Genomic DNA, 9,066 nt, shown 5'->3' on the forward strand with positions numbered 1-9,066 from the left:
ACACTCAGGGCACGAAAGCACGTGTGCACAATGGTGCCTGAAGAAGCTTGGAGAGGTGTGGTGACTTTGCCAAGCCCATAGAGTGAATGTGGGACAAAGCCAAGGCTGTGGGTGGGCACACGACAAGGAATGAAGTAGACTCAGCTGCCTGGCAAGGGCTGGCTCTCCAGGGAGATGGGCCAGAGGACACACTGTCCAGGACGGAGCTAGGGGTAGGTTGGGAGAGAGAACAAGGGAGGATCCTTCCAGAAGGGAAAGGACTTGTCTCTCCCAGCAGCTTCTCTCCAACCCCAGCTCCCTTCTCAAGATAAGGGGCGCTGATCCTCAGCAAGGGGTAGGGGCTCGAAGAGGGAGAGAATGGAGAGAGGATGGGGGACTCAGTGAGAGTGTGAGGACTGCAGTCAGATAAGGGGCTCCTGATGGAGGCAGGAGGGGACTTCCTGGTAGGGACCCGGCGGGAGAGACGTGGGGCTCAACGAGAGAGCCAGGAGTCTGTGAAGAGGATGGGGGCGCAGCCAGTAGATGAGCGTTTGTACACTGGGGTGAGGGTTCCATGAGGGGGATGGAGGCCCAGAGAGGAACAGAGGATACAGTGCGGAAATGAAGGCTCAATGAAGTCAAGGGTCTTCAGTCAGAGGGTTGGGAGATTGAAGGAGTGATGGGACAGCCAGACGAGGAGTTTGAGGGACTGCATGAGGGGGTGGGGTCGAGGGATATGATGGGGTCCCCGCGAGGGGCCTGGGGTCTCAGAGAGAGAAGAGAACTCTTGGAAGGGGACCAGGGCTCGCAATCCTGCAGGGGTCCGAAATCTGCAGAGCCAGCCCTCAGGGCGCGCCGGCGCCCCCCCACCCGTGTCACCCCCGCCCCCCAACTGCGGCGCAGGCGCCAACACAACCTGCTTCTGCTCTGCTCGCGTTCCCGCTCCCGCTCGGCGGAGACTGCGGACGGAGAGGTGAGCTCAGCCCTGCCCCACGCTCGGCCCGACCCCCACCCCGCCTCCTCCCAGGATCTGGAGAACCCCCACCCCTGCCGCATCCCCAGCCCGGCCGTGTCCCGCCTCGGGCGGGACGGCGGCGCCCCAGCCCTGGTGTGCCTCGGGCTTTGCGAGGCAGGGTCTCGGGGAAGTAGCAGGGGCAGAGGTCTCGCCAGCCCAAAGCCCGGAGACACTTCAGGGTTGGTAGGCTGGGAGGAGGCCTCAGAGGACAAGACCCCACCCACCTCTGCAGAAAACCCATTCCCGCCCCTCTTTGCCTCAGTTTCCCTCTAGGGGAAAGGATGCACTTAATCTCAACTGGGGAACTGGTGGTCGGCTCAGAAACAGTGTGCGGTGGGGGCGGGGGAAGTTGGCCTTATTTCTCTGGTCTCACCCCCCAAGACAGCGTCCCTTCCGCCTGAGCTACGCTGGACGCTGGAGTGCGCGGGTCCGGGGGTCTGGGAAGGAGAACTGAGAGAGGCCCCATAAATACGAGAGATTCCACCCATCTTCGGGCCCTCGTGGCTGTCACCGCTCGCCTCCTCGCCGCAGCCTCCACCCCTCGGACCCAGTAGCTCCGTCCTCTTCCCTCTCCCTTCTCACGGAGCTCCTCCCCCATCCCGCCTAAGGACAGCTCCCCAGCAGTTCCTTGGCAACCCTGGTCCTGGGCTCTCAGCATCCTCTCCCACCCTCCCCCAGACCGCCAGTCCGCCTCCCGGCAACCCTAAAAGGAGGGGGAGGGACCCGGTCGAGGGGGAGGCAGCGTCAAGGTCACCTTCCCGCTCCGACGCCAGCAGGATCGGGTGATGTATATTTGGAGGAGAGGGACAGTGAGCTGCACGAGAGGAGGAGCTAACCCTGGCCTATAATCCCTGAGCTCCCTCCCCGCCCCGTCCCCTAGGATCTTCGGTTAATGGTCTTTGCACTGATGCCCACCGCCCCGCCGGCCGGGATGAGGAAGCTGAACTCTCCTGGGGCGGTGCCCGCTCTGGCCACACCTTCTGCAGAGCCCCACCCCTCCCCCTCCCCTATTCCCTCGAGCGCCGGCTCTTCACCTCACCACTCGCCCTCTTCTTTCTGTCTTTGGCTTTTGATCTCTGCCTTTCCCCATTGTATGTCAGTGGGGGTGGGGGGTGTTGTCTCTTACCCCTTTTCCCTTCTTTCCCCTGAGTTTTGGGTGAGGGCTGTGGAGAGCTGTGATTTATAGACAGGCTTTAAGGCAGCACTTCTGTGTGCTGGTGTGGGTCCATAGAACCACCTCCAACACACACTGTGGCTGTGTGTGTGTGTGTGTGTGTGTGTGTGGTGTGTCTGAGTGTCTGTGTCTTTGTGCTGTGTGTCTAGCTCTGTGTGTCTCTGTGTGGTATATGTGTGCCTGTCTGTATGTGTCTGTGGTGTTGTGTGTGTGTATGTGCATCTATCCGTGTATGTCTCTGGTGTGTGTGTGTGTTTCTCTGTGCTGTGTGTTTGTGTGCTGGTGAGTCTTTCTCCACAGGGATTTGAGGATCACATCTGGAAATGAGAGGGGACTAGAAATTTGTCTTATCCTTCAGTGTAAGCACATTGCTTCATTTTGTTTGAAACTGCTCAGAGGGACTGAGGGCCATCATGGCATGGGGGGAGCCCAGTCCTTCCCCAGCAACCCCCACCCCCTTTGCTTTTAGTCCTAAGGATGTTTGGATACACAAGGACCTTCCATTCCCTAGGCCTCAGTGTCTCCATTTGTGAAAAGAAAAGTCCTTAGATAGGTTTCTTTAGAAATCTAATGTTGAGCCTAAGAACACCTAAGCCTGAGGACCCCTGACTTTCACCTTCTGTGGAGTCAAGATTCCTTGGGACTTGGAGATTGTTGCCTTCTGAGGGGCAGCCCTGGGGAGGGATCTTTTAGGACCTTGCAGCTTGGGGAGCTCCACCCGATTGGACGAGTGTCAACTGTGACACTTTCAGCCCAGAATACCTTGAAAGGCGGGAAATTAAGGGGAAGAGATTTGGAGAGGAGATGGGGATAAGAAGCTCTCACTCTAGACATGGGGCTCTAGAAGTTCAGGATAAAATAATAATGAAGAAATTACAGTAATAATAGTCACAGAAGCTATCATTTCTTGGCACCGGACACAAAACTGTATAAAGCAGGTATGATTATCAGCTGTGTTTTACAGATGAGGAAACTGAGGCTTAGAGAGGTGAAAGCACTTGTCTGACATCACACAGCCGGGAAGTGGTGATCCTGGATTCCAATCCAGACAGTCCCGGCTCCAGAACCCACAGTTCCAGCCACTGGGTGGCCTCCACAGGAAACATGCAAATTTATTGCCACCTACGAAGGCTGTGGGCTAAGCACGCAGTGCCTTGGCCCATTCACACTCTACTCAGACCAGGATTCCAGAAGGACAGGCTCTGCTGTGAGTGTGAGCTCTCTAAAATGGGTGGAGAGGTGAACGTAGCACAAAGATTCCGGGGGCCTTGGAGAGTCACCATGGGCAACCCTCACTGCCCCCTCCCTCTGTCCACTGCACCTGGCCTACCCCACAGGGACCCAGGATGCCAAGCTGCGAGCGTCCCTGTGGCTGCAGCCGAGGCCCCAACGTGGAAGATGGCAAGTGGTATGGGGTCCGCTCCTATCTGCACCTCTTCTACGAGGACTGTGCAGGTACCCCCCTCAGCGATGACCCTGAGGGGCCTCCTGTACTGTGCCGTCACCGACGTTGGCCCTCACTGTGCTGGAAGGTAAGGTGGAAGGAGGAGCAATTCCTGTGATTTCCTGTGGTTTCAGGGAGGAGGTGGGATCAGTGGATAGAAAGAAAAGGGGCTGCGTAGCAATTAGGGGTCTTGCATGTTCAAACAAGAGGAAACCCAACTCAAATGAGTTTCAACAATAAAGGGAAAATATTGCTCATTTTATGGAAGAGACCAGAGGTTGGGGGCCTTCAGGCAAAGTTCGCTCCAGCAGTTCAAAGCATCACACTGAGGACTCAAGATTTCCTTCAGGCTCCCCATGGTACCCCCATCCTTGCAGCCCATTAGTTTGAGGTTCTCCCCATGTGTTCTCCAAACGACTGCTCCCAAGCTGACCCTCAGTCTCTCACTCCACACCTTCCAAGGGAAATCAGAATTTCAACCAGTATTTCTTTCAGAAAAGAAACAATGCTTTTCACTTCCAGAAGTCCTGGCAAGTATTGCATTGGCTCTGACTGGGTCACTTGCCCAGCCCTGAGCTAATTACTGTGGCCAGAGGGATGGTATATGCTGACTGGCAGGAAGAAGGGTTCACCTCACTTAAATCTTCCTGTGGCTTCCCAAAGATATACTGGGAGACTGTTGCCAGGACAGTAGAAGATGTGAGAGAAACGAACGGTCAATGTCCATACCAGCCATGGAGGGTGGTCAGTTAGGGAGCACCATGTGAGTAAAGGCATGGAAGTGGCAGTGAGCTGGGTCCCTACAATGCTCTTTGATAAATACTATAGGAAGCCTGAGACAGAGGGTCCCTCCTCTCTGCTTTCAAAAGTCTTCGCTCTAGTGGGAAGGCGAGGTGCCAACCTGCACAGAGAATGCACAACCTCAGGCCAGGTGTGCAGAGGATGGCAGGAGAGGAAATGCCCTCAGTGCCTGGGGTGATCAGGGAAGACTTCCAGGAGAAAGTACGTATTTTAAGTTTTTGAGCATCTTCTTATTGCCAAGCAGTGTGCTAGGATCTTGGGGACACAGAATTTAAGACGATGTGGTCCCTGTCTTTGAGGAGCTCCTAGCTGTGGTTCATTTAGTCATTCTGCAAACATTCGCTCAGCTACTGCTGGATACCAGCACCGTGCTAGGCATGGAAGACACCTTGGGAGCCAAAACAGGCAGTCTCTAATCTCATGGCTTTCCCAGCTCTCAGTCCAGTGTAGCAGGCAGACAGACATCACTTACATAGTAACCAAGGTACACGTCCAGGTGTGCACCAAGGTGAGTGCACCGAAGAGCAAATGGGCACAGCGTTTGCATGAGTGCAGAGCTGGGGACTTGACCCAGTCCAGGGGCATCCTGGAAGGCTTCCCTGAGGAGGTGAGGTTTGAGATGCATGTGATCTGAGGGATGTGTAGAAGTTAACCCGACGGAGGAATAGAGGTAGAGGGTAGATGGGACAGGGGGATAAGATGGGACCCAAATGATGATTCAGGGGGACTCAAGGCTGGCAGAAGAAGTCCACTGCCAGGTGGGAGCTGAAAGGGAAATTAATTCAGAGGCCTCAAGATTTCAAATAGAACGTGATAGTTTGTGCCCTTGTCAATTAGACCTAACAGGTGTGTCTATGATCCCATCTTTTAAGGTTGGACCAAGGGGTTACCTTTAAGTCCAGTTGGGATCCAAGGTGATCCCTTGGCCTGGGGCCCCAGCTGACCCTGACTGCCTCCCAATCTGTCTGCTTCTCTCCAGATCAGCTTATCCTCAGGTACCCTGCTTCTGCTACTGGGTTTGGCAGCCCTGACCACTGGCTATGCAGTGCCCCCCAAGTTGGAGGGCATCGGAGAGGGCGAGTTCCTGGTGTTGGATCAGCGGGCAGCCGACTACAACAAGGCCCTGGGCACCTGCCGCCTGGCCGGCACAGTGCTCTGCGGGGCAGCCGGGATCTTGCTGGCCATCTGCATGTTCTGGGCCACGACTGGCTGGCTGAGCCAGGACCCCAAGGCAGAACCCTTGGACACTGAAACCGATGGCCACATGGAGGTCTTCGGGGATGAGCTGGAGCAGCAGTTGTCCCCCATTTTCCATGACACCAGTGGCCGGTCTTGGTTCTCACCACCCGCCAGCCACTTTGGGCAATCCTCTGTGCAGACCATCCAGCCCAAGAGGGACTTTTGAGCCACCCTCACGGCCAGAGGAGGAGCCAGGCCTGGGGTCTGGACCCTTCCTCCGCCCCACCGCATCCCACCTTCCCATTGTCTCCCTAACTTCTCCCTTTCAATGGGGCCCCTTCCATCTAAGCCCCCAGAAAGCCCAACTCCAGGTCAGAAAGTCTGGAGCTCACATCTCTGTGTCCCCTTCCCAGGGGTAGGGCTCTAAGTCCTCCAAGATGCCAGCCTTCCCCGAGTCACCCCAAAACTTCCCACCCATTCCTCCTTTCCAAAGCCATTCAGGGGCAGAAAACTCCCTCAACCTATCCCCGCTCTTTCCTCTGTATGACCTTGGGCAAGCCCCTTACCCTTTCAGACCATCAGTTCCTGTCTCTGCACTAATGAAGGGTTTGGACCAGATTCTAGAGTTCCATGACTTTCTTTTTCTCCCCAGGATATAAGTATTACCTTCCATAGGCAAAGATAAGGGGAGGGGTACTGGGGTCATTCTTATCCACTGACCCCTCCCTCTGTCAGCTGCACCAGGAGGCCTCAGGATGGGTCCAAGATGCTCACTTGGACCAGGATGGTGCAAAAACATTTCCTCCTTACAGTATGTTTTCTATACATCTTGGCATCAGAGCCCCCAGTCCACCCCATCCTGAACGATTACTAACCCCAGTTTACAGATGAGGTGGCGGAGGGAGGCTGACAGTCTGCAGGAACTCGGACCCACGTCTGTAGACTCCTGGAACAGATCTTGTTCCACAGTGGGAGCAGGACCCCACACCTTCCTGGCTTCCAGGGGACCCGCAGGGGTGGCACAGGTTCGGCCCAGAGAGACTAGCTGATGCCTAATGGTCCCAGGTGGCTCAGAAGATACTTTGGACATGCATTTAAATGGTCTCTAAGAGCCAGGGGGCAGGAGAACTGGGATGTATTTGCCCCTCCGAGTCCACCCACCTAGAAACCATCACCCACAGGTCCTGACCTCACCCTGTACAAATGTGCCCTCCTGGAGGCACCAACCCCTCCATCCTTGAGGCTCCCCAGCCAGATGCATCATCTCTGTTCTCTACCACTAGGGGGAGCTCCAAGACAGCTGGAGAGAGATGCCCAAGGCTCATGCCTCTACCCTCCCCCTTTAGTCTCAAGGTGGGGGTGGGGGCAGCCCTCCTGGGAGGGTCCTCAGTCCTCCTCCACAAAGCAGGCCCTACTGCCCCTCCCCATTCTGCACCCTTCCACCGCCCCGCCCCCACCCCTTGCCTTTCAATAAACAGCTGGGATGGATACTGACTTTGCTTCTCTTCTCCCTGACCACCAGGGCCTGGGGAGGGAAGAAAGAAACTGCTATGAGCACCTACTGTGTGCTGGGCTCTTAAGTCCATTATTTCTCGTTTGCGCCTCACGATAATCCTTTGAGAAAGTGGATGATTCTCTTCATTTTACAGATGAGATGAGAAATTTCTCAGCCATCTTGACAAATTTCTGTCTCCATCCCTGAGAGGGATGTGAGGAGGGGGTTCTGAGGGCCGGAGCTGGAGCCAAAGGTGGGATCTTTTCCAGGAAGATAAGAACAGTTAACCTTCACTAGCACTCACTGGGGGCCAGGCCTTTTTCTCAGGGCCTCACAGACATGAGCTCGGTGAACCTTCACAACCACCTAGGTGGGGACTGTTATTCCCAAATCTCACTCCCAGGCTCCAGATTTCCACCTGAATTCACCTACATGTTGAATCTCAACTCAACTTTGCTGAACTGTTCTCCTTTCCACCCCTCCCCTTCCAGACCTGCCCCTCCTATGCTGCCCACTCCTGAGAGAGTGGCAGCTCCGCCCAAAGCCTTGAAGTCATCCTTGACTCCTCTCTTTCCTCACAGCCTGAATCCAAGCCACCAGCCAGTCCTGTCAATTCACCCTTGGAAATGCACCCGGTACCTCAGTGCTTCTCGCCATCCTCAAGGCCAGCTCCCTGGCTCTCATCTGGATTATCGCACAAGCTTCTCCCCGGTCTCCCGGCACCTTGCTTCTGTGCGCACACATGCACGTGCGCACACACACACACACACACACACAGACAGACTCCAATCTTTACAGAGCAGTCACACAGATCCTGGATGACATAGGTTAGACAGTGTCCCCTCTCTGCTTGGAACCCTCCCGTGGCTCCCACCTTACCCAGAGTAAAAGCAAAAATCCTCCCTGTGGCCTACAAGGCCTGACGTGATCTGCTGACACCCTTCTCCCACTTTCTTCCCCTGTGGCCTCGGCTCCCACCACTCTCCCCGCTCCTGTCTCCTCTCCAGCCAGACCGGCCTCCTGGCTGTTCCTTCAGCATCAAGCACAGCTCCTGCCTGAAGCCTTTGCCTAGCCGTTCCCTGCTGGTGTGTTCTTCCTGAGTTCAGCACCTGGTCAATCCCCCCACTTCCTTCAAGTCTTTGTGCAAATGTCACCTTCTCAGTGGGGCCTTCCCTGAGCAGCCTATTTTTTGGGGGGGCTGTGGGATCTTATTTCCCTGACCAGGGATCGAACTTGGGCTCTCCACAGTGAGAGCAAGGAGTCCTAACCATTGGACCACCAGGGAATTCCTGCTGAGCAGCCTATCTTAGAAGGTGACTGTGCCCCCATTCCCTGGTCCCTGTGTACTTTGGGTTGGGTTTTTTTTAACTTTTTATTTTATATTGGAGTACAGTTGATGAACAATGTTGTGTTAGTTTCAGATGTACAACAAAGTGATTCAGTTATACATATACATGTATCGATTCTTTTTCAAATTCTTTTCCCAATTAGGTTGTTACAGAATATTGAGCAGAGTTCCGTGTGCTATACAGTAGGTCCTTGTTGGTTATCCACTTTAAATCTAGTAGTGTGTACATGTCAATCCCAAACTCCCTAACTCTCCCTCCCCCCCACCCTTCCCTTAGTAAATATAAGTTCCTTCTCTAAGTCTGTGAGTCTGTTTCTGCTTTGTAAATAAGTTCATTTGTATCCATTTTTTTTAGATTCCGCATATAAGCAATATCGTATTTCTCTTGCTCTGTCTGACTTACTTCACTCAGTATGACAATCTCTACGTCCATCCATGTTGCTGCAAATGGCATTATTTCATCCTTTTTAATGGCTGAATAACATTCTACTTTGGCTTTTTGCTTTCCTATAGCATTTACCACTTTTCAAATACCAGATCATTTACTTATGTGTTATAGCATCATTTGTTACCTGTCTACCCTTGCCACAGTACGTGCTCCACAAGGGCAAGGATCTTTGCTTGCTTTGTT

General features: G+C 54.2%; 1 protein-coding gene across 1 annotated transcript; it reads left to right on the forward strand.

Annotated features, from left to right (window-relative positions):
- Positions 1-658: 658 nt before the first annotated feature.
- On the forward strand, positions 659-8,711 carry NRSN2 (neurensin 2). Its single transcript, XM_060032815.1, has 3 exons — positions 659-952; positions 3,506-3,700; positions 5,393-8,711. The coding sequence occupies exons 1-3, from the start codon at positions 659-661 to the stop codon at positions 5,816-5,818; spliced, it is 915 nt and encodes a 304-aa protein (XP_059888798.1). The 3' UTR covers positions 5,819-8,711.
- The last annotated feature ends 355 nt before the right edge of the window (positions 8,712-9,066 follow it).

The sequence above is a fragment of the Delphinus delphis genome, chromosome 15, assembly GCF_949987515.2.
Source record: "Delphinus delphis chromosome 15, mDelDel1.2, whole genome shotgun sequence".
Classification (NCBI taxonomy): domain Eukaryota; kingdom Metazoa; phylum Chordata; class Mammalia; order Artiodactyla; family Delphinidae; genus Delphinus; species Delphinus delphis.

Coding starts and splice junctions, on each gene's coding strand:
- NRSN2 (XM_060032815.1), top strand. CDS start 659: ATGGGACAGCCAGACGAGGAGTTTGAGGGACTGCATGAGGGGGTGGGG. Junction 953..3,505: donor CGGAGACTGCGGACGGAGAG/GTGAGCTCAGCC, acceptor CCTACCCCACAG/GGACCCAGGATGCCAAGCTG. Junction 3,701..5,392: donor GGCCCTCACTGTGCTGGAAG/GTAAGGTGGAAG, acceptor GCTTCTCTCCAG/ATCAGCTTATCCTCAGGTAC.